A 24,908-nucleotide genomic window follows, 5' to 3' on the forward strand; every position below is an offset into this window, starting at 1 on the left:
CAGGACCCTGGGATCATGACCTGATCCGAAGGCAGCTGCTTAATGGCTGAGCCACCCAGGCGCCCCTTGTTTTGTTTTTAATAACAACAGCTGGAAACCCCTTTTTCTAATAAAACACGCTACTGGTCTTAAATGGAAAGGTGAATTCATCAAGTTTTAGAATATTGTATGGCCAAAGAAAATACACGTATGAGCTACATTTGGCCTTTGGGATACCAGTTTACCAGCTCCGCTGTAAGTGTCCCTGGAGGAGGGGGCATCCAGGCAGGAGCTACAGACAGAGATCCCCATTTTGGGGACTTGAGCGCTAGAAAGAGCTACCCCAGAACTCACCTCTGGATCTTACAAGCTGGGAATAGTTGACTCAGTTGGTGAATGGGAGTTACCCCTTTCTGGTCAGCACAGATCTAATGGGGTTAGATTTTGAAAGCGGTGGTTGAAGCTGGGGAGCAGACATCCTTGCAAAGGAGGCAGAATCCCTCAAATTGCAGCCTCAGCTTGAGGACTCTGTGCCAAATGTCTGTGAATGGGGGTGTGAGACGTTTTCAAAGTAGGAAGTGCATTTGGAATGAGTCTAGCAGAGCTTGTGCATTGTAGGAATTTCGATCTTCCTACCTCTTGGCTTCATAGTTCTAAACTGTGCTAATTGGGGAGAGGAGGAGAGACCCAGAGGAATTGTGGGAGGGGAAGTTACAGTCTCATCTAGCACTTCCTGGATCCCTTCTCTGTGCAGGGCTGACTGCTGCACATATGGAGATGTATCCACTGCAGCCCTTGCCCCCAGGAGACTTTCAGATGATGTGGGGAAATGAAACCTTAGTCCTAGAGGAGGCTTCTTGCCTGGCAAACTTGGGCTGGGGGAACCAAGAAAGAGAGGGAGAAACTAGAGGGTGATTCAGAGACATCACAGATTTAGAGCCATGGACAGAATTTGGTGGGATGGTGAGGAAGGGAGAAGGCAGTTCCACATGGATATGTGCATTGTGTGGTGGGGCAACATAAACAATTGGATCAGCCTACCCATCAGGGACATGGTGAGAAATCAAGGTAGAGGGGTTTTTAGCATCCAGTTTCTAGGCTGGGAGGGGTTCAGTGCTGTTTTTTGGAAGATGGGGGTTTGTTAGTTCAGAGGAATATTGTGGTGGGAGGGAGGGCCTGAAGAGATACCCACTGAGAGCTTTTGTGGAGGGTACTGTAGAAAAGGGGATCCACTTTGGAAAAGTCTCTCTAGTCCCCAACCAGATGAGCATTCCTTGGGAACAGGTCTGTGTGGCATTTCTCTGTGTACTGACCCTCCAGCTATTCTCCCACTTCATACCCTATACTCACATTCCTGTAATGATTTGGATGGATAAAGTGCTGTCTTTTGCAAGGGAGAAGAGCCACTAAGCAGGACGTGGTGGCCTTGTGGCAGTGGTCCTGTTCCTCTTTGGCAGTCTGATGCCTCCTTCCTGCCAATCCAGCCTTGTTCTTTCCCTGTGCACAGAAGGGGTCTCTGTTCATTACAGCCCCCATCTGTGCTGTGAGATGGCAGGGTGGCTGGTGATGATAAGACAGCTGATCCCCTTCATGTTAGCCTGAGGGAGCCCCTGATCTGGACACTAAAACCTTTTGAGGACAGCTGGCTCCTTTGTGGGATCTGTCAGGTATGGGGTGGGGCTTTGATCTGAACCAGCTTCCCTTTAGCTTCCAGCCCAGCTCCTCACCACTGCTGGCTTGGGTGTTGTCTGTCCTGGGGTTGAGGACTTGGTGGTGGGGGTCACTCTGGGAACTTCTGGTTATTTCCCAAACTCCAGTTCTTCCTCACTCCAGTTCTTCCTCTCCCCAGGTCGGGTTCTTTTGGAGAGAGATGGGAAAAGTGGCTAGTTCCCAGATTATATAGGCCCCCATGGTTACCATGTTGGAAGCCAGACTCCAAACCCAGCAGAGGAACACCCAAAACAGCCAGGAGGTAGTGTGGCCCCTCCCATTCCCCAAATTCCCTCTGTCCTCTCACCTCCCCTTCTGTGCCCCCCACTTCTGGAGCCTCCTTCCCTCTGCCAAGGATTTTGAGTCCTCTAATTTCTTTCTGTGACCTTTTTCCAGACTGGCTTGTGGTCCTCAGGCTTTGGGATGAAGCTGGAGGCTGTTACCCCATTCCTGGGGAAATATCGCCCCTTTGTGGGTCGCTGCTGCCAAACCTGCACTCCCAAGAGCTGGGTGAGTGATGGTAGGGCTAAGCCCCACCAGGGAGACTTGGGGAAATTGACTATGGGAGCCATGGCTCTGGGAAGCAGCTTCCTTTATGTTCAGCCCTCCTCGACCCATGCCTGTGCTCTTTGTCTTTCAGGGGAATGGATGCACTGGTGTTGGTTGTGTTGTTGGTCAATGCTGGCTTCCTGGCCTTCAAGAGCTGGGCAGGGTAGTGCAGAGAGAGAAGATAGGGCATGGCCAGAGGGCTGGGGTCTGGCCTGGCCTGCATGGATCCTGTTCAGTTCTGGGGACAGGGCTCACTTAAAGTCACACAGCACTCAACACATGGTTGAAGACCTCATAAGTCCATACCATGTTCTGATGCTGATGAGCCCCAGGGCACAGGCAGAGATCCATGCTACATGTTCTCTGCTGTTGACAAGGGCACAGGCAGAGATCCATGCTACACGTTCTCAGAGACTATATGCTACTCTCCAAGAGGGGAATTCTGTACAACATGCAGCACTTTCATTTTGACTGTGGGACCCTTTCTCCTGAGTGAGTCTTGGGATCTGAGAAGTGAAATGCTGTACTATAATTTTGTCTCCTGGTATACTCAATACTCCCATCAGGCAAAGCCTACAGAATATACTGGGGGCGGGGTGCTTTCCTTTGTTGGTTTGCAAAGGCCCCCAAGGACATGCTGTCCCTGGCCCCTCTCCTGCAGGAGTCCCTCTTCCACAGAAGCATAATGGATCTAGGCTTCTGCAATGTGATCCTGGTGAAGGAGGAGAACACCAGGTAGTTAGAACTGGGAGGTACGGGAGGGTGGTGGGCAGGGTCCTTGGGTGCAGAGTTGTGGGGGCCCTGTTCTGTGGTGTCATTATTTTTTCCTCTGGTGGAAAAGGGCCCCTGCCCCCTGCCCCATACCCACAGGTGGGGAGAGGCGGGCTTGGAGCTCTCCTGCAATTTCTTCTGTGAGCATTTATGGATTGCCCACTGTGTGTCAGGCCCTAAATCTGCATCCTACTCAGGGAGAGGGGAGGGAATGGGGCACAGATGGGCAGTACTGCTTCATGATAAGGCAAGTTCATGTGTTCCCAGGCCATGGGATTCAGGTATGATCCCTTCCTGGTAGAATGCCCTCTGTAGACCCTAGTGGTGTATGGGCCCTCTGAAAGATCACCACCCTCCCTACTCTGGGGGTTTGTCCAGGTTTCGGGGCTGGCTGGTTCGGAGGCTCTGCTATTTCTTATGGTCACTGGAGCAGCACATACCACCCTGTCAGGATGCCCCACAGAAGATCATGGAAAGCACTGGGTGAGGAAGCAGGGATTGGAGTCTGGCTGGCACTTTTGAGACCCTTGAAGGGATGATCAGTGTTCTAGGCAGGGGTGGTTTAGAGGGCTGGCTTCTAGACTGTTAGCTTTGCCTGGGGCCCTTCCTTAGAGATGGAGCATAAATACTGGAGTCTGTGTTCTGGGGATGCTGTGGTGCTGAGGGAAGTTACCTGAGGGATTTTAGGCCTGCCCCAGCCTGACACCACTCCCCCTCACTCCACAGGGTGCAGAGTGTCATCTCAGGGAGGGCCCCAGGAGGGGCTGGGGAAGGCCAGGTACCAGGACTTGTGAAGAAAGAGGTACAGCGCATCTTGGGCCATATCCAGGCTCCACTCCATCCCTTCCTGCTCAGGTAACTCTGTGCTGAGGGGTGCTCTTTTCTGGGCTGGGGACTCTGCCCCTCTGGAGAGCGGGTATTGGCTACATTTGGGGAAAGACTGGATTCCCCTCCTGGAAGTTGGATGGTGTGTTTCCCAGAAAGCCTAAAGGAAGGCCCTGATCTGGACATTGTGGGTTCTTTCAAGGACAGCTGGCTCCTTGATGGGACCAGTCAGGTATGGGGTGAGGCTTTGATCTGAGCCCAGGTTCTCATCATTGCTGACCTGGTGTTATCTGTCTGTCCTGAGATAGGGGCTTAGGGGTCACCCTAGGAACCACCACCCTGGTTGTGGCCCAGACTCCATTTCCCTCTCCATCCTTCCTCCTCTCCCCAGATCAGTTTCCTGTGGAAAGAGGCGAGGTGGCTGGTTCCCCCATCTTATAGGCACCCATGCTCTCTCCTGCACTCATCAGGCACAAGTCTGAGCTCCTTTTAGATGCAAGGCCTTGTTCCTGGAGAACGAGGGGTTGCACAGGGCAGAGTAAACATATGGCTGCAAGAAGGGCAGAACAAGGGTTAAGATTGAAAATAGGTGTGGGGGGAAGCAAGAGATTTGTAAGACAGGGACAAAAGGGAAAGGAGCCAAACTTGTGGGGGCAAGGATGGAGGGAACAATCCTACTAGACGGAATAGCATGAGCTATGGCCACAGGAAATGGGCACTTTTGCTCATGAAGCTGTGGTTGGAAGCTGGCAAGTGAGGGAGAGAGCTGTTGGAAACAAAACTGAGAGTAGAAGGGACAAGATAGGAAGGGCCATTAAAGAAGTTTGGGTTTGAATTCTAAGTGCAGTGAAAACCAATGGAAAGGTTTTAAGCAGGAAATGCCAACAAGGTGAATTGGGATCAAGAGTAGAGAACAGAAGACCATCTGGGAAGTTTTGTTAGTCCAGGTTAGATGCCATGATGAGGCATGTGGGGGTGACAGTAGGTGTTGGAAAAATGGATTGAAAGACCAATGTGAAATTAATGGGTCACGATGGATTGAAGGTTGAGGGTGGGGGCAGTGAGGGGAAAAGGGAGAAATCATGGGAGAGCCAGGGTTTTGGCAGAGCACCCGGTGGTGTGGATGGAGGAGGCAGGCTTGAGGAGGAGTGAGTTTGGCCCACAAAGGGTATTTTGGACACACAGTTTCAGATACCTGATGTGTCAGTGGAGACACTCAAGAGGAAGGTGCTCATAAGTCTGGAGCTCAGAAGAGGTTGGGGCGAGGAACATAGATTTGCAAAAGCTTTAGCTTATAGATGAGTCACTGAGGCAAAGAAGGCACAGCTGTCTTGAAAGTGCTCAGTGGTCAACTGCTTAGTTAGGACAGGAAGTAGAGGTTGTTGGTAACTTTGACTAGCTTTCCATGTGACAATTCTTTGACTTTGCTGAGACTTCCAGTTCCTTTACACCAGCCATCAGCCCCCTTCTTGTCTTTTCTTCTCTCTTGGCCTTGCTTTGATTCCAGGGCTCATCGTGATGATAACGCCCTTGGGAAGGAGTCACTGGTTCTGTTTGAACCCAGCTACTTGCCTTCTCTGCACCTAAGCAGTCATGTGTTTGCTTTGTGAGATTTTCAGAGAGGCACACAGTGTCTGCTGAGACTCTGATCCAGACTGTTCCTTCTCAGATTTACCTGCTGTTAACTGATGGCCCCATCTTGTGCTTCATGAAGTAGAAGCCATTGGATGAGGGCATGCTGCTTGTCCCCCACATCTCTGTGCTACTTGCGTCTACGCTTCTGTCCTCATTCAACACCAGTCCTCCTGTTGGGCCTCTGGGAGTGCCTCCTCAGAGACTTGGCCCTTTCAGTTAACCCCATTTTGTATCACGAACTCCTTCCTTTGTATTTCACCTCTCCCAGCAGTTTCCAAAGACTAGGTTGGGTTATGCCTGGACAGTCTTGATCCTCTAATTTCTTTTAAGGTAAATAGAAGCAGGGAGATGCTCTGAAGCTGATTTGAGGCAGTTGCACCGTGAGGTCTTGAGAGGGTAACAGCACCTCATAGGCATGGGCTTTGGTGTCAGGCCTGTCTTCCAGTCTCTGCATCACTACTTCTTAGCTTTCTCTACTACTACTCAGCCACTTCTGTAACCTCCTCAAGCCTCACTTGCTTCTTCTATGAAGTGGGGACAGTAATAGCACTTGCCTCACAGGAGTGCTGGGTAGCCTCCTGAGGTGCCATGGGCCCTGCCTCCTGGGCAGGGCCCTGACACACCTCAGACTGGGTGTCACTCTCCAGGCTGTTCAGCTGGGCACTGCTGCGGTTCCTGAACTGTGTCTTCCTGAACGTGCAGCTCCACAAGGGTCAGATGAAGATGGTCCACAAGGCCACCCAGGCAGTAAGGCCCGCCCTCCATTGGGATGGGGATGAAGGGAACAGAGGAGCAGAGGCTAGGCCAAGTCCTGAGTTGGGACCAGCCCCATCAGCTGGTGGGAAAAATCCACTGCTCTTTGACGACCTTCTCTTCGTGTCTCACGGTCTTGCTCCCTCGGGGCTCCCTCTAACGTCTTTTCATCATGGTCTTAACAACCATTACGTCAGTGCATTACCTTAAAAGTTGTTGACAGAGCTCCTCTACTTTTGGGAAATGTGCTCAGAGAAACAACTGCTCAGCTGAACCCTCCCTCCCTCTGGGGCTGCCCTGGGTCTGGAGGTGCTGGGTTTCAGCTTCCTGCATCTTCAGGGTGGGGGTTGATTGGCACTTCCCTCGCTCTCCCCAAGCAGGGCTTGCCGCTTGTCCTCCTCTCAACCCACAAGTCACTCCTGGATGGGATCCTGCTGCCCTTTGTGCTGCTCTCCCAAGGCCTGGGTGTGCTCCGTGTGGTTTGGGACCCCCGCACCTGCTCCCCCACCCTCAGGTAAAAGCCTTGTGCCTCTAGATATACAGGGGAGAAGTCCCCAGCCCGGGGTAGGGGTGTGTGGGGATGTCTACGGGGGTTGCTGGTGGCAGTTCCACAGAGGCCTTCTTCCTGGTTTTTCTGCTCCCGACTCTGTCATCTCAGCCTATGGGACTCAGCTGGAGGGTCAGTTATGAGCCTTAGAGCCATGCCTGGCTTCACAGTGTTCAGGCAGGACCCAGGCTGGCCTTGGTGGGCTGAGGCTCTCACTAGCCTCCTGCCTGGCCCCATCTCCTGAGCCCCTTCTCTCATTAAGCTTTGCCTTGTGCCCCACAGAGCTCTGCTAAAGAAGCTTGGGGGGCTTTTCTTGCCCCCAGAGGCCAACCTCACCCTGGACAGCTCTGAGGGGGTCCTTGCAAGGGCTGTGGTCCATGCTGTAAGTGCCCCCAGTGGTACCAGTGGGGTCAGACCAGGGGCTTGTTGCTGCTCTGGCCTTGATACCTGCCTCTCCCAACCCCCTTCCAGGCTATGGAGCAGCTGTTGGTGAGCAGGCAGCCCTTGCTCATATTCCTGGAGGAGCCCCCTGGGGCCCAGGGGCCTCGGCTGTCAGCCCTGGGCCAGACCTGGCTGGGACTGGTGGTCCAGGCTGTCCAGGTGGGTGTCATCCCAGATGCCATGCTAGTGCCAGTGGCTATCACCTATGACCTGGTTCCAGATGCACCCTGTGATGTATACCACGTGAGTCCTGCCCCTGGTGACTCCAAGTGGACACCATCTCTAGAGAAGAGACACATTATTGTGTCCTCTGGCCAGCTCCCCTTAGGGTTAGAGTTAAGGGGAGAGTGCAAAGTTCTACCGCTCCAGTCATCATCCTGTGGCATTTGCCAAGGCCCTTAAACTTACACAGTCATTTCGTCTTCTAAAGACCCAGGTTAGAAAGGGATTTGTCCTGTGTCATGGATGAGAAAATGAGCTTGAAGAAGTCATGGTCATGGACCAGTTTGAGCCCAAGATAAAGCAGAGCAAAAAATAGTGCCCCCAGGCAGTTTGCTCACTCAGCCCCTCCCTCCCTGCAGGCCTTGGTCCCACTGGGGTTGTGGACAGGAGCTCTGGCTGTCCTGCGGAGCCTATGGAGCTGGGGCCGCAGCCCCAGGGTCTGTGTCCGTGTGCACCTAGCCCAGCCCTTCTCCCTACAGGTACGTAGCCTGCTGGACAGGGCTGGGAGTACCTGGGGTCTGTCCTGGGGCTTCTGGTGGCCCCTGCACCCAGTCTCCCTACTGGGTCAGAGCCCCTGCACGGATGGCCTTTTTTACCTCAGGGAGGCTGTGTGTAGGTTTATTGGTGGGCCTGGGCAGGCTATCTAAGAGTCTTGTCCTGGGCAGGAATACACCACCAATGCCAGAAGCTGCTGGGGCAGCAGGCAGACCCTGGAGCAGCTGCTGCAGCCCATCGTGCTGGGCCAATGGTAGGGGCATGGGAGTGTGTGGGTCTTGGGTGCAAGGCAGGCAGCCCTTCAGCCCCAGCCTGTGAGCTGACACCCTCTCCCCCCATACCCACAACATCACCAGTTCCAGCCTTACCTCTCCAGATACCCATGGGTCATATAAACAGAGCCAGCCACCCCACCTTGCCTGTAATCTGAGGGACACGGACCTGGAAAGGGCTAGAATTACATGAACCACCTCTTGCCTTGGGAGTGGGGATGGGGAAACACGCTCCCCTTTGAGAAAGATTTGGGCTTCCCTGCAACTGTTTTGAGGTTTGGTCCCTTAATCCTGTATTCTGTGTCTCTGTCCTAGTAATGTTGTCCCAGACACTGAGAAGGAGCAGGAGTGGACTCCAGCAACTGGGCCCCTTCTGGCACTTAAGGAAGAAGACCAGCTCCTGGTCAGGAGGTTGAGCCGTCATGTCCTGAATGGTGAGGGGGAGCTAGGTCTGGGCCTTTTAGGGGAGACTCCTGAGTAGTCTCCCTACTGGGTCAGCCAGTCTTTGGGGCCCTCCATTCCAAATGGGTTTCTGCACCTGACATCCATTCCTGTATGGCCCACTTGGGACGTGTGAAGAGGACTGGAACCCTCCCTGCTTCTGGGAAGCAGGGCAGCCAGGGAGAATCTGAGGGAGCCACTAGATGAGTACATAGGCTGGCTAAGCTGTGGAGGGTTCACTGCGCAGGGGGCAGACTATAGATGAGCCCCCTGCTGCCAGGGGGGTATGGGAGGAATGTTTTTGACTAGGAAGACTTGCTGGGATGGTGGAGGAACTAGGCCTCTGGCCCTTGGGCCCTGACCAGCATTTCCCACCCCCGGCCCCAGCCAGCGTGACCAGCTCGGCAGTGATGAGCACAGCCATCATGGCGGCACTGCTGCTCTTTAAGCACCAGAAGGTAGGGGACAGGGTGGTAGGGGGCTGGGGAAAGGGTGTGGCTCTCTTCCTCAGCCCCTGTACTGCCCTGCCCCCCAGGGTGTATTCCTGTCTCAGCTCCTGGGGGAGTTCTCTTGGCTGACCGAGGAGACGCTACTGCGTGGCTTTGACGTGGGCTTCTCAGGGCAGCTGCGGTGCCTTGTGCAGCACACGCTGAGCCTACTCCGGGCACATGTGGTCCTGCTGCGTGTCCATCAGGGGGACTTGCTGGTGGTTCCTCGCCCAGGCCCAGGCCTCACACGCCTGGCACGCCTGAGCGCCGAGCTGCTGCCTGTCTTCCTGAGTGAGGCTGTGGGTGGTGAGTCTCCAGGGCTTCGGCTGGGTGGGACATGTGTCGGGGTGAGGTGAATGGCTTCCCTCCTCGTGCCTGGCCCTTTCCTTCCCTAGCCTGTGCTGTTCGGGGGCTGCTGGCGGGCAGAGTGCCGCCTGAGGGGCCCTGGGAGCTACAGGGCATTGAGTTGCTGAGCCAGAATGAGCTGTACCGCCAGATCCTGCTGCTGCTGCACTTGCTGCCCCAGGACCTGCTGCTGCTGCAGGTCCGCTCTCTCCCCCTAGCCCTGCGTGGTCCTGGGCCTCCCCTCTCGGTTGTGGAGATGGGAAGGGACTGGGCAGGCATGGGCCCCTAAGTCGTCCTATGGCAGTAGGTCTCCCTTGCCCTGCTTCTGACCAGGCCCCTGCTCAGTGCCTGATTCTGAGGCCACATGAATGCTTTTTTCCTCAGCCCTGCCAATCTTCCTACTGCTACTGTCAGGAAGTGCTGGACCGTCTCATTCAGTGTGGGCTCCTGGTTGCTGAGGAGGTAGGCAGGGCAGCTAGAGACAAAACCCAGGTCTGGGGCCTAGCCACCTATTCCCACCCTGAGTGACAGCTGCCCCAGCCTGCTCCTGCTGCCCCAACGTGCTGTGGGGGTGGGCGTGCCCCTCGCCTGGCAGACAGGGAGGCCTGGGTGCTGCCTCCACCAGTCTCTGCTTTGGGCTTTATCCCACCGGCCCTATCATGACAGGACTGGACAACTGGACCTCCGAGGTCCTCTGGAGGCCTCCTACCCGCTACAGTTCTTGTCCCACAGAACTATGGCCCTTAAGGGTCAGTGCTCACTTCCTCTCACCCTGCAAGTTGGCTCAGCAGGTGCTGTGGTCTGGGGTGGCCCTGGGTGTCCTCTTGGGCTCCCTAGGTCTGCTTTTACTAGTTTCACCTCCACGTGCCTAGTCTGCCATGTACCTGGTCTAGGGAAGTTGGGGGTTCAGGGCTGAACCTGTCAGGGACCAATGGCTCCCATGGCCCCCAGACCCCAGGCTCCCGGGCAGCCTGTGACACAGGGCGGCAGCGTTTAAGTGCAAAGCTACTGTGGAAACCGAGTGGGGACTTTACTGATAGTGACAGTGATGACTTCGAGGAGGCTGAGGGTCGGTTCTTCAGGGTAAGTTGGGAGAAGCCACGTTGGGGGTGGGGTGGTGGGCAGGCAGTCGGAGCTACCCTCATCTGGTCTGTGCCCCTCCAGCTCAGCCAGCAGTCACGCTGCCCTGACTTCTTCCTCTTCCTCTGCCGCCTGCTTAGCCCACTGCTCCAGGCCTTTGCACAGGCTGCCACCTTTCTCCACCAGGGACAGCTGCCAGATACAGGTAAGGCCCATGCTTCCCTGGCCAGCCATAGGGGGATGCTGAGCGCTCTCAGGGCAGGGGCCCCAGGCCTACCTCTTCTCTCTCCCACAGAGTCTGGCTACACTGAGCAGCTCTTGCAATTCTTGCAAGCCACTGCCCAGGAAGAAGGGTTCTTTGGTGAGTCCCAGGCAGCCAGCCCAGGCTCCCCAGAGGCAGGGAAGGGTTTGCTGGTGGCTGCTGCCCCCTGCTGGGCAGTAACCTTGCAACTCTAGGAAGGAGGGTTGTAGAAAAGAGGGTCTTTGCAACTAGTCCAAGCCCTGGCTAGACTTGGTTAGTTTCCTCTTTCGGCACAAGAGAAACCTGGGTCTTATAGCCTTCACTTCTCTCTTCCTTCCAGAGTGTGCAGACCCAAATCTTGCCATCAGTGCTGTCTGGACCTTCAGAGACCTGGGGGTAAGAGGAGCCAGTTTCACCATCCTCCTGCCTCCACCCCTATAACCCAACAGGGCTGCCCAGAGAAGCCTAACTGTGCCCACCCTGGTGTTTACCTAGTATCTTGAATAGGCATGGTGGGTGGAGTAGTTGAAGGTAGGATGGTTTTCCTGGTCCTTTTTGTCTCCTAAACTCGAGAATAGGATGAGACAGTGGTTTAAGAGGCAGCACTTGCATGCAAGGCCCAAGGGGCCCAAGGTCTCCCTTGCAGTTTGCTGGGGCACAGGCACAGCCTCCAGGGAGAGCACTCACAGCCCTTCCCTGTGGCCTAGGTGCTACAGCAGACGCCCAGCCCCGCAGGCCCCATGCTCTACCTGTCCCCTACATTCACCAGTCGGGAAAATCAGGAAAAGCTGGAACAGTTCATCCGACAGTTCATCTGTAGCTAGAACTGTGGGGTGACTTCTCAGCCCGAGAATACAGCTGTGTCCTGGAGTCAGAAGACCGAGGGGGCTGCACACCCTTACCTGAACTATAAAATAGTTTGTGCTTCATTGTCCCTTGCTGTCTCTTGTATTTTCCATCCTTTGGTGTGTTAAACAAGGGGACTGGACAAGTCTTTTCCCAAGCTCAGAAGTGTCTTTTTTGGGGTATGTTTTCCCCTTCCCCACCTTGTGAGAAGGCCCTGTCTTGGTCCCTAAAAAGGAAACCCTAAAAGAAGAACTATAGCAAAAGTCAAGCTGGCTGTTTTGGCTGAGAATTTTATTGATGAGGAGAGCAAGCTTCCTCTCCTCTCATTCTACCTGGAAGAGGCTGCTGGCACTGGGAGAGAATGGATGTCCCACCTCTTAAGTCCCAGGCCTGTGTGGAGAGCCCTCACACCACCTTGTTGATGATGATGCCTAGTTCTTCAATTTCACACCGGACTTCATCACCCTTCTGTAAAACAGAAGGTCAGGAGGCCATCAGTCCTTTGGCCTGGATTTTATAAGCCCAGCAGGAATTCTGGGTATTTGTTCCCTTTCCACCTTTTAGTTAACCTACCTTGAGAAAGACTGGAGGTTTCCTGAAGACACCAACACCTGGGGGGGTCCCAGTCAGGATGACATCCCCTGGGTAAAGAGTAACGAACCTGGGGCAGAAGAGACAGCTGAGACCATGGGCCGAGGGGGCCAGAACTGGGGCTGGAAGGCTCAGCTCAGCCTCAGGTGGGTAGTGGGAAGTAAGGCCCCATCCCACTTACTGGGAGATCCAGGCTATCAGCTCTTCCGTCTTAAACACCATCTGGTTGGTATTGCTGCTCTGGACCACCTCCCCGTTCACACGGCAGCAGATCTTTAAGTTGTGTGGATCTGAAAAATGTAAAAGCACCACCTTGGGGTTGTTTTCCCGTGAACCCCTCCCTTTACTGAGAAACCAAAGGCACAGGGTGGCTTTGTAACCACAGTGAAAGGTCTCACTGGACGTGCTCCTGGCACTTCATGCCCACCCAGCACTCCCTACCCTGGAACTTTCCATATGGATGCTGGCCACCTCAGGTCTCCCTGCACCTACCATCTAGCAGAGCATCTGCCTGTGGTCACTGGGGTGAGTTAAGGAGGGAATGTCCCAGACCCTCCTCTACCCAGAGCAGAGGCTGGCCACTGCAGATATGGAAATGACTGGGTATCTGTACTGCAAGAGGGTAATGACCCAGACGGGCACGGCGCCTCCTGCACCTGACAGCAGGGGACAGCTTACCTGTAACAGTGTCTTGGTTAATGAGCACCTTCAACTTTTTTGCTTTATACACTCACATCCCCCCTCAGAACAGCTGGAACACAATTTCACATCACTGTGTCTGCACAGGGGGTGTAAAGCTGGGGTGCATGGGCACACCCCCACCCAAATGGTTGTGCACTGCCCTCTTTGTGACGGGCCTTCCTCTGGGCTCACCTTGCCCTTGCTGCTTAGAACGGGTGCTGCCCTGCAGCTGTGCAGGTGCTCTCCCTCTCCCCCACTGGGGAAAGGCACAGGCTTTTGATAGCCAAATTCTGCTGCTTTCTGACTTAAAGACTCTCACGGATAGTGGCAGCTAGAGGAAGTTCTCCCACCTCCGCAGTAAGGGATGTGGAAGGAGGCCTGTGGAACTTGTGGCCTAGGTTGAAACTTGTTCTCTAAGGAATCAGAAAAAGGCAAGTCCACATTCCAATTTCCTGAGTATGGCTTTTTGTTTACTCTCATGTGTGCATGCAAGAGCAGGAAGAGTCACCATGTGGGCTATCCAAGACCTACCTGCTATACTGTCCTTGGTCACCAAGGCAGGGCCCAGGGGGCAGAAGGTGTCAAAGGTTTTTCCCAGCAGCCACTGCTTTCCATTGCGTCTCATTTGCCAGTCACGAGCACTTACATCATGAGCCACAGTGAAGCCGGCCACATGAGCCATGGCATCTGTGGCCTTTAGGGGACAGGGGATTTGGCCAGATTGGAAATTAGATCAACACAGTGACACCAACCCTCATAACCAAGACTTTATCCCATGTTAGTCACCAGAACTAGCCAAAGATGGGCAAAGAGTAAGGCAGGGAGCAGGTAGTAGCCAACCATTTCCCAATGCCAGAGACAGATGGCACCTCTTCCACCTTACCTTGATGCGCTTGCCTTTCTTTCCAATGACTACGGCCAGCTCTACCTCCCAGTCCACCTCCTGTAGAGAAAGCAGTGAACTGCCTGGTTCTGGGGCCTAATGCCATGCTGAGGGGCTGCACACCGTGCTTTAGGGCCTAGGTCTCTAACGGTGGGGCTTGGCTGTGGGCGCACAATTGTAATCACTATGAACTACATGTAGTAAATGAGGGGAGAGGTGTGGCTTATAGACCCATAAACGTGGACAGTGGCAGGCAGCACCACTGTGTGTAGGCACAGCTCCCCACTATGGGGAGCGCCTGGTGGGCTCAGCTGGTATAGCATGTGACTTGATCTTGGGGCTGTGAGTTCAAGCCCCACAGTGGGTGTAGAAATTATAGGTAAATTTTTTAAGAAAGACAACGGGAGACTGGGCACTGAATTTACAAGTCACTCGATACTTTCAAAAAAGAATGAATATCGAGTACTAACAGCTAATCCTACTGTGTGCCAGTAGCATCCTAAGTACTTTTAGGTATTAACTCACTTAAAAGAAATGGGCACAGCCACAGAAAAAGGAAAACATGTGCAGCCTTTCCCATAATCAGCAAAATACAACTATAAGATAAAACTTGGCCTTTCAAACTGTGTGCTCTTTCTAATGGTAACAACCAGAGTTGTTCTGAGCACAGTTGACACCTAATCTTGGTCTCCAGCATTGCTACCCACTAGACAGAACTGGGTTCCTTAGGGGAAATGGCTAATTCCAGGTCTGAGACAGTACAAGATGAGCCTGGAATATCTTGGTCAGAAAATAAGGATTCAAAAAGTGACAGGGCCGGGGCCAACTTGAAGCCAACCACTGGCTAAACTGAGACCATTTGGCTATCAAAAAGAATGTAAATGATGGTCTACAACATATTGGATAAAAATGAAAAACAAATACGCAGTGCTACTAAAGGGACAGGAGTTTAAAAAAAAAAAAAGAGGAAGCTTTTCTTAACAGAATGGTAGCCTAATAGGAGCAGAAGAAAGCATGATAGAAAAATTGCCTTTTTCTAACTCCCAATACAGTGATGGATTCAGGTGAGGATCCCTGGATGAAAAGCTGTGGCACAATAAGATAGTCACAAGGTCTCAAATTCCTCCCCTGTAGACTGCTTATTAATTACCAATGAAATGTACCTTTCCGATGAGATCTAGTGAACATTAAGTAAACCAAGTGATCAAACTTTAGCACCATCTGATAAGCCTCCCAATGGAGTGCAATGTATATCTGTTCCTTCAGACTGAATGTGCCCCTCAACCCTGAATTTCATATGTTGAAACCTAACTCCCAATGTGATAATATCAGGAGGTAGAGCCTTTGGGAAGTAACTAGGTCATGAAAGCAAAGCTCTCATGAATAGGGGTAGTGTCTTTATGAAAGAGATCCCAGAGAGTGCCCTTGCCCCTTCTGTCATGTGAGAAAACAGCAAAGACAGTCGTCTGTGAACTAGGAAGTGGCTCTCCCCAAGCACCAAATGTATCAGCACCTTGATTCTGGACTTCCCCACCTCCAGTACTATGAGAAATAAAGTTCTGTGGTTTATGAGCCACCCAGTCTGTGGTATTTTGTTACAGCAGTCCAAATCATCTAACATGTATGTAGAATCCTTGACAAAAATGTTTAACTCAAATCTAAACACGAGGAAACAGAGTGTGGGATATGCTAAGGCAACTTGCCAGGATTCTTCCAAAAGTCAGCATCATGAAAGACAGAAAAGGGCAGGGGGATTGTCTGATATCAGAAGTCAATAAACTATGGCCCATGGGCCAGATCCAGCTTGCTGGCTGATTTTATAAATAGCTTTCCTAGAACACAGTCATATTCACTCATTTATATATCTGCCACGGCTGCTTTCACTCAACAGGGGCAAAGACGACTTGTTGGAACAGACTCCGTGGCCTTCAGAGTCTGTTATTTACTGACTGACCCTTTGAGAAAGTCTGCAGATCCCCGTTCTAGAATAAAGACACTAAAGAGCCATAACCAAGTACACTGTGTGGCCTTGACTGATCCTGGTTCAACAAATTAAAAGTAAAACAGAATCCAAATTATCATCTTTGGGGGCAACTGGGTATACTTCCAATTGGACTATATATAAGGTATTATTCCTGTTAATTTCGTTAGTGGTGATAGTGGTTATTATGGTCATGTAGGACATTGTATTTACTCCTAGAAGATGCATCCTGAATTTTATTATTTTTCTACAATTAAAGTGTATTATTTTTGCAATCGGTAAAAAATATGTTAACTTTTTTTTTCCCCCGAGTCCAGCCTTACACAGTATAACCCCCTGTAGTTTCTGCTGAACGCACTACTAAGCAACAGGTAGCTCCTTTAGGCTGGCTGCTGAGTGCTGAGCACCCCAGTGATGGGCCGGTGACTGGGGGCCTATGAGGAGGCACTGACCTGGCTCTCTGGCGGGAGGATGACCTCGTCGTAGGGCCCCACAATGGAGCTGGCAAACTTGCTGAAGATGATGGGCTCCTTCGGCACTGGAATGTTCTGCTCTTTGCAGTGGTCCACATAATTCATTCCCACACACACCACCTTGTCTGGCCGTGTGACTGGGGCCAGGAAGGTCACCTCTGACCGTGGTAAGACTGGCAACTGGGCAGTCAGGGCTCTGCAGAGATCAGAGCAGGAGAGAGAGACTGGTTAGGAGCAGGCCGCAACCACTGGGCATGCTGGGGAGGCACTGCAGCAGCTACAAGTTATGCTTTATCAAATGTATTTTCTAGATCTATCAACCATCACAATCAGTGTGGAAACCAAACCCAGGTATTACCCTTTGATATTAGAGTGCTGTTTATTTTTTATCCAGTGTTGATTTCCTTTCCCCCATTAGGTAATACATGTCATGTAAGGGAATTCAAAAGGTGCACATGAGAAAACTGGGAAGGCCTCTCTTCTGCCCCTTCTTCACCCTCGGGCACAGCTACCGTGGCCCGTGTAGCTCTTCACATCCTCTTCTCCTCCTGTCCTTTCTTACGCAAATGACTGCACACTGAATACACCTTTTAGAAAAAATATGTACTTTTTGGGAGATCTCTCCATAACAGCATATACCTTTCCCCTTTTTTGATAGGACTGTGTATACCTGCACAGTACAGGTAGACCCAATTACCCGATGAGGGCATGGAAGTAGTTTCCAATCTTGTGAGACTATGACAGTATTAGAAACATACTGTTTTGGTGTTTTGTTTTGTTTTTTTAAGATTTTATTTGTTTATTTGACAGATCACAAGTAGGCAGAGAGGCAGGCAAGACAGAGGAGGAAGCAGGCTCTCTGCTGGGTAGAGAGCCTGATGTGGGGCTTGATCCCAGGACCCTGGAATCATGACCTGAGCCGAAGGCAGAGGCTTAACCCACTGAGCCACCCAGGTGCCCTGGTTTTTGGGTTTTTTAAAAGATTTTATTTGTTTGACAGAAAGAGAGACAGTGAGAGAGGGAACACAAGCAGGGGGAGTGGAAAAGAGAGAAGCAGGCCGACGCGGAGCTTGATCCCAGGACTCCGGATCATGACCTGAGGCGAAGGCAGATGCTCAATGACTGAGTCACCCAGGCGCCCCTGGAAATATACTATTACCAATACTGTGAGCTGTCAAACACTTGCATTTTTGCCAGTTTAATACATTTACTGTTCATCAGATTTCAAATGGCTCCTGACTTCAGGTAAGTCCCTACCTTATCTAGCCCAAACCCAAGGACCATCTCTAAGAACACCTTTTTACAGTTCTCTCTCTTCTAAGGAGCTAAGCGTCCAAAGACTCCCTCCAGGCTTCCCAAGATGTCTCCTAGGATCCCAGATCCCAGACTTCTTAGGCAGACAAAAACTTAATCCCTGGGGAAGGCAGGGTGATGAAGCAGAGTACTGGCTCCACCACTGAATGTATGGCCTTGAAACAGTTAATCACCATCCCTGGGCCGGAGAGTGTTGTCATACAAGATTTCTAAGGCTCTCCACTAAGAGAAGAGGTGAGAAAGGAAAGGTAGAGTCACCCTGCTCACCTCTGAAAGAGCTACCAGCTGGTTCTGTTTCCCAGGGCAGGGATGGGGGTGGGAAGAGGGAGGGGGTAGCAGGGCAGCCATTGTAGCTGCCTGCTGATTTACCTTCTTGCCACTGAGAGAGTGGCCTCTCCCTGCTCTAGGAACTCCATCATCGTCTTGGGCAGTGTGGGGTCAAAGGTGTTGAGGTTGATGACGCCCCCACCATTCCCTGACTCCAAGCCCAGGTGAGGTCCTGTCAGGTGGGGTGCCTGGAACTGCACCAGTCTCATATTTCTGGAGGGTTGAAAGGGCCACTTCTGAGCGTGCAGCAAAGTTGTGAGCAACCTTCTACAGGAGACCAGCATCAGAACCTATGTAGAAAAACGTGGGTCCTAGGAGACAGAAGGAACCGAAACCACCATCAGGATCCACAGAATTCCCCAAGCTGCAGCCCAAGCCCTCTCACCCCATCAGCCATCCCTGCCACAGCACAGTCCTGGAAGTGGTCCACATTTATTAGTTATTTCACCCTGTTATACTTTATCAGGTGATTGTTTTGTTCAATTCAACGCATGTAATGAAACATTTCTAAAGGAGTGAGTACCTCATGCCAGGCACGAGTCTAGATGGCAGGGGTTCTGGCATTCCTTGAACCGGTGCTTCCTGCAGGCTTATGCTGAACCTGCCACCACCGAGGCACTGGGCACACTATAGGTCAGACACGCGCAGGCCTGCCATCCTGCTCTCAGGGGAGATGGATATTAACAACTGACGTCATAAGTAAGATCCAGCGATTGGGACTACTAATGTGAAGATAAAGGGTCCTGCCTTTAACTAGTTTCTTGAGGAAGTGATGCTGAGCTGAGCTGAGCTGGGCTGGGCTAAAATAAGCAGGACTAGAAGTTAGCTAAGAGTGGGGCCCTGCATGGAGAAGTGACCACTGGTAAAACTGGCTTCACAGCAGTTATAGGCAATTTTTTAAAATACCAATTTGATCCTATTATCCTTCTATTGAAATGCTTCCCACTGCTCACATTACTAAGCCAAAACCCCTACGGGGCTATTGTAGTCTTCTAGAAGTAGCCCCCACAAACATCTCCAGACAGTAATTATCTCGTTTCTCCTGCTGCAGTTCAGACTACCTGAGGAAAGAGGCTGCAGACAAAGGGCATGGTCTCAGCTTGGCAGACTTCACTGGGCTGTCTCCTCTCTGGGTTTCAGGACTGCATCTTTCTCTTTCACTGCTGAGTCCACAGTGCCAAGCACTATGCTGGGCACACAGGAGGCTCTACACTACACTCTATTGAATCAACCAATGCCAGGAGCCGCAGCTTGACTTTTCACTACTTGGGAAAGCTTGGTGATTGCCAACATGGCTATGTCTTTCCTCCTCAAATCGCTTAGAAGATATCAACAGGGCTCAGGTCCTGTTCTGAGCTCCAGGCTTTACTCAAAGACAAACCCCATTCTCTTGTTTTGTTTCTAATCTAAGCCTGGCCTTCATTCCAAACAGTCCCTGCCCTGCATGGGTCCTTGCTTTAAAAAGTGCCCCTTTATGCTCAGGCACATGGAGGTAGTCCCAGATTCCTGGTCCTCATTCGATTTGCCATGTTCAGTTAAAGACTCATTAGACCCAGGTCACTGATCTGACCACTGCAGCAGCCAAGTTCGGCCAGACAATCAGCTTTGAAACTTCCGCCCTCCCATCTTACACAATGATGCTGTCAAAAAGCTATTCAAGTCAAAATGCACGCACTCAGACGCTCCACACACTGAAAAAATAATTACAGCTCCCACTGAATGCCAGGTTTTATTTTAAGAGCTTTGCCTACAATGTCTGATTCAATTCTCTTGACAATTGTGGAAAGTAGCTACATTAGTTCCATTTTACAGTGGGGGGAAAAAAAAGGCTCAGAAAGATGAAGGGTTTTGCCCAAGTTCCCAAGGAGAGAAAATAGCTGGGACTTGAATCCAAGTCCAGGTGACACTGAAATTCTTGGCTTGGGCTAAAGTGTCCTAGAGGTGGTGGGGGTTGGATTTCCAATAGGGTATGTCCTAGAGGTCTGCTGTCAGCCAGGGAAAACGTGGTCACATCCTGGCTGCTGCTTCAGGGATAAGGCTGGTCACATGCTTTCCAAGATAACTCCAGGCCCCATGGACTATGCCCTTTCCACATGACAGATACATTCCGGTTCTCATGCTGCCCTACAGCAATATCCTCAGGTACAACGTCCCATTTTACAGAAACGGGTAATGAGGCTTAAAGAAATCATCTGCCAAAGTACCAGTTAGAAAGTGGCCCTGGTGCTTCTGTGGTAATCAGGACGCAATAAGAGTATGAGCTCAATTCAACTCCTGGAAAAATGTCCTGAAGCGAAGAGGCTGGGATTCAAGGTGGAAACAGCACAAGCATCGCAGACTGAGAGGCTTGGGATCGTGTCCCACTATCCACTTGCTTGGCACCCTACACCAGTCCCCCAGCTTTGTCTCCTGCACTCTGTGGGCGCTCACGAGTACCCACCCCTCCGGGTCCCCGTGGTCGCTGCGGTCGGGGATCCGGTCCAGTCCTGACCTCAGCGGAAGACCTGCAGGGAGGCTGAGACCGGGCCCGGCCCGGCCCACAACCTCAACGTACCTGGCCGCCGCGGCCGGTCTTGCCGGGTCTGTGCTGTCCAGCTCGGGTTCACCGACTTGGGGGCCAAGGTCAACAGGCGTCTAGACACCTGCACCACGTTCTATGAGCCACGACTCGCCCGGGGATCAGCTGCAGTAGCGCGCCCAGCTGCTCCACTAGGACTTTCGCTCAGCCGGGCGCTCCTTGCTGACGCCAGAGAGCAGCAGCCAATAGAAGGGCGCCTCATTCTGTCCCGGAAGCCAGGTCACGGAGGGGACGGGCCTAGTGCCGGAGGGCAGGTGGCTTCTCTCGGGTTCCTTCAGGCGTCTTCTTGGCGGACGCAGGTGAGGCCAGCCGTCGCCCGAGACCAAATTCCCGGACACTCATAGTCTGGACTCCCTGCACCTGCATGAATCTGACAGCAAGTGCTTCCTGCAAATCTGTGCTCTGGGCGCCTTGCTAGCCTCACCTACGTGGGGCCCTGCTTGGGGCCACATGCTGTTTTGATTGTTGGGAAAAGGTGGTGGAGGAGGCCAAATTATGGCGTTCCTGGTTCGCAACGACGAGTATTTTTGTCTTCTGATTCTGATAAATCACTGAGAAGGGAAGGAATGATTGCACCCATTTTATATATGGGAACCCGAGGCAGAAGTGTTTTGCTCAAGGTGACACAAAGAGTGTGAATAGTGGAACCAGCATTCTTGACCCCCAAGTGCAACCCTTTACTCCCATTCTCATCAGCCTTGTCTTCACATGCACTGTTTTGGGCCTAGGGCAGGATAGTGGGAAGCCTCCAGCATCAAAGAACAGGCATTCTCGTGCATAGGTGGTTTTATTAAACAGGCAGTAACAATCCACTAGGATTGTAGGCCCCTGGGACATGGAGACATGTAAAGGGCTCTGGGCAAGATGCCCAAGACTTAACCATAAACCAGATCATCCAGGGCTTTATTTGTCCCAAGAAAGAGTCTGGCCTTTTCTAAGCACACAGGAGACCTCACAAGGGGTGTGCCATGGTTAGACTTGCATTTGAGAAGTTCTGCCCTAGCCACTCCTACAAGGCAAAGTGTCTGGATAAGAGTGGTGCAGGTGAGGGCAATGGTGTAGGTGGCTTGGTGTGTGGCTAAACATCCAGAGATGTTTAGAAGGTAGAACTGACAGCCCTCAATGATGATGACAGGAGGTGGAAGTGAAAGGAGGTCCAAGGCCAACTCCTACATCTCTGGCCAGTAAAGGGCACTGCCATTCATGAAGACAAGGGTTCTAGAGGAACATCAGGTCTGGGGAGAGGATGGTAAGCTCAGTTTTCGATGGGTTGTATTTAATGTCGCTGTGATACATTCAAGGAGGCACTGCAGGGTGGGCGGTTGGAGACACAGGTCTTGGAACTTAGGGAATTAGCTTGCAGGTAGAGGTCAGCATACAGACAGAAATGGAACTTGTGAGGGTAAGTATGATCAGGAGGGATGTGGTAAAGAGAGCTTGGCACAAACCCTAGTCAGGAGACCCATCATGCAAGGATCAGCCAGAAAGACTGAAGGGAAACAGGGAGACAGGGGAACACATAATTTAGGCAGAGATTTGGAACTGCACTTTCCAAATTCCAAGGAGAGGACTTCTGTTCTTGGACAAGAATAAAACAGGTGATGTTTTTAAAGACCATGATCAAAAAAATAATAAGAGGATACTATAAACAAATCTACACACATAAATTTGACAACTTCAATGAAATGAACCAATTCCTTTAAACAGAGCCTAAAACGTTTCACCCAAAATGAAATAGGTAATTTGGATAGTACTGTATCTATTAAGGAAATTGAATTTGTAAGTTAAAAACTCCTGAAAACCAGTCCCAGATGTTTTCACTGGAACAATTCTACCAAATGTTTAAAGAATGAACACCAATTCTACCTAATCTATTTCAGAAAATAGAATAGGAAGGAACATGTCTCAATTCATTTTATGAAGCTAGTATTACCCTGGTATCAGAAAACAAAAGACAGCACAAAAAAGGAAACTACAAACCAGTAATTCCCATAAATACAGATGTAAAAGTCCTTAACAGAATATTAGCAAATGTAATTCAGAAATACATAAAGAGAATTCTCTACCATAACCAAACAGGGTTTTTTCCAGGAGTGCAAGGCGTGTTCAATATCCAAAAATTACTCACTATAATCCACCATATTAATAAGCTAAAGAAAAAAATCACAAAGTCATATTAATTAATTTATTTAAAATGTGACAAAATTCAACACCCATTCATGACAAATACTCTCAGAGAACTCAGAAGGGAACGTCTTCAACTTGATAAAGAACATCTAACAGAAAGCCTACAGTTAATGTCATAGTTAATGGTGAAAAACTGAATGCTTTCCCCCTGGAATTGGGAACAAAGAATGCTTGTTCCTAACTTGTTTTTTTAAAGAATTGATTGATTGATTGCACAAGTTGGGAAAGGGGCAGAGGGAGAGAGGGAAACTCAAGCATATTCCCTGCTGAGTACAGAGGCTGATTCCGGTCTTGATTTCCTGACCTGAGCCGAAATCAAAAGTAAGACACTTGGGGCACCTGGGTGGCTCAGTGAGTTAAAGCCTCTGCCTTCGGCTCAGGTTATGATCTCAGGGTCCTGGGATCGAGCCCCGCATCAGGCTCTCTGCCCGGCAGGGAGCCTGCTTCCTCCTCTCTCTGCCTGCCTCTCTGCCTACTTGTGATCTCCGTCTGTCAAATAAATAAATAAAATATTTATTTAAAAAAAAAAAGTAAGACACTTAACCGACTGAGCCACCCAGGCACTCTGCTACCACTCTTAATCATCATAGTACTGGAAATTCTAGCTAGTGCAATAAAGCAATGAAAGGAAATAAAAGCATATAGATTGGAAAGGAAGAAATAAAACTATACCTTACTTGCAGATGAAATAGGTTTCTTCACAGAAAATCCATAGGAGGGAGCCTGGTGATGGGTATTATGGAGGGCACGTATTGCATGGAGCACTGGGTGTGGTGCATAAACAATGAATTCTGGAACACTGGAAACACTGGAAAATAAATAAAATAAAGTGGAAAAAAAAAAGAAAATGAGGTTAAAAAAAGAAAAAAAGAAATACAGATCTTTGCATCACAATATTTTTTAAAAGATTTTATTTATTTATTTGACAGAGAGAGAGGGATCACAAGTAGGCAGAGAGGCAGGCAGAGAGAGGGGGAAGCAGGCTCCCCGCTGAGCAGAGAGCCTGATGCAGGGCTCGATCCCAGGACCCTGAGATCATGACCTGAGCCAAAGGCAGAGGCTTAACCCACTGAGCTGCCCAGCCGCCCTTTTGCATCACAATATTAAAAAGAAAAGAAAAGAAAAGAAAATCCATAAGAGGGAAAACCTCTTGGGAATAATAAATGAATTCACCAAGGTCACAGAGTACAAGATCAACATAGAAAAATCAACTGTATTTCTATATACTAGCAATGAAAATGTGCATCCTGAAATTTAAAATATAATACTATTTCCTCAAATAAAAAGAAATACTTAGGTGCAAATCTAACAAAACATGTGCGGGACCTGTATGCTAAAAACTATAAAACACTGATAAAAGAAATCAGACATCAAAATAAATAATGAGACATACCATGTTCATAGATTGGAAGACTTAGTGATGATGTTAATTCTCCACAAACTAATATACAGGTTTAACACAATTCCTAGCAATATCCCATCAAGAATTTTTATACATACAGACAAGACTATTCTAAAATTTGCATTGAAAGGCAAAGGAACTAGAATAGCTAAAACAATTTTTTAAAAGAATAAAGTGAAAATAATTGGCTAACCTGATTTCAAGACTTATTATGTAGTTACCATAATCAAGATCCTGTGGTATTGGCAGAGGAATGGACAGATCAATGGAACAGAAAAGAGAAGCCAGAAGTGAACCCACAGAAATATGCCCAGCTGGCATTTGAGAAAGATACAAAAGCAATTCAGTGGAGGAAGGATAGTCCTTTCAACAAATGGTACTGGAGCAATTGGACAGACATCTCTTTAAAAATGAACCTTGACCTCAACTTCATAGCTTATACAAAACTTAACTCAAAATGGATCACAGATTTAGATTTAAATTTAAAATGTAAAATTATCAGGATTTTAGAAGAAAATATAGGAGAAAATCTTTGAGACATATGGTTTAGTGACTTAGTGAAAGGTTCTTAGACATTACCCCAAAAAGCATAACACAGGGAGAAAAAGCAAAACAAGTAGAGGACTTCCTCATAAGTAAAAACTTTTGCTCTGCAAAAGGATGTTATGAGGATGAAAGAACAAACTACAGACAGGGAGAAAATATTTGCAAATTACATAGCTGACAAAGAACTCGTATCTAGGATATACAAAAAATCCACAGCATAGAGACTTGTTGCATCACTATGTTGTATACCTGAAACTAATGTAAAATAGTGCCAACAACACTTCAGTTAAAAAAAAAAAAAGACA

The 24,908-nt window shown here is 50.1% G+C and overlaps 2 protein-coding genes across 5 annotated transcripts; one reads left to right on the forward strand and one right to left on the reverse strand.

Annotated features, from left to right (window-relative positions):
• The first annotated feature begins 1,888 nt into the window (after positions 1-1,888).
• LOC111158491 (glycerol-3-phosphate acyltransferase 2, mitochondrial) lies at positions 1,889-11,849 on the forward strand. 4 transcript variants are annotated; one of them, XM_022520543.1, is made up of 21 exons: positions 1,889-1,951; positions 2,086-2,199; positions 2,900-2,973; positions 3,388-3,492; positions 3,736-3,864; positions 6,117-6,216; positions 6,603-6,736; positions 7,052-7,151; positions 7,241-7,453; positions 7,792-7,911; positions 8,098-8,180; positions 8,515-8,633; positions 9,028-9,098; positions 9,176-9,434; positions 9,524-9,672; positions 9,858-9,935; positions 10,425-10,556; positions 10,638-10,758; positions 10,849-10,914; positions 11,135-11,190; positions 11,502-11,849. In XM_022520543.1, exons 1-21 carry the CDS (start codon positions 1,889-1,891, stop codon positions 11,616-11,618), a joined length of 2,403 nt encoding a protein of 800 aa, XP_022376251.1. In that variant the 3' UTR covers positions 11,619-11,849. The 4 variants fall into 4 exon arrangements, with proteins under 4 accessions (XP_022376251.1, XP_022376252.1, XP_022376253.1 ...); XM_022520544.1 differs by having other exon boundaries at positions 9,194-9,434; XM_022520545.1 differs by lacking the exon at positions 7,241-7,453.
• A 65-nt stretch (positions 11,850-11,914) lies between these two features.
• Positions 11,915-20,615, reverse strand: LOC111158492 (fumarylacetoacetate hydrolase domain-containing protein 2A). The gene is made up of 8 exons (XM_022520547.1): positions 20,445-20,615; positions 17,933-18,201; positions 16,229-16,445; positions 13,796-13,855; positions 13,444-13,606; positions 12,413-12,521; positions 12,214-12,301; positions 11,915-12,108 (listed from the first exon to the last, which is right to left on the reverse strand). The coding sequence occupies exons 2-8, from the start codon at positions 18,172-18,174 to the stop codon at positions 12,046-12,048; spliced, it is 942 nt and encodes a 313-aa protein (XP_022376255.1). The 5' UTR covers positions 18,175-18,201; positions 20,445-20,615; the 3' UTR covers positions 11,915-12,045.
• Positions 20,616-24,908: the final 4,293 nt, after the last annotated feature.

Source organism: Enhydra lutris, unplaced genomic scaffold (assembly GCF_002288905.1).
Source record: "Enhydra lutris kenyoni isolate GAN:26980312 unplaced genomic scaffold, ASM228890v2 scaffoldscaffold59, whole genome shotgun sequence".
NCBI lineage: Eukaryota > Metazoa > Chordata > Mammalia > Carnivora > Mustelidae > Enhydra > Enhydra lutris.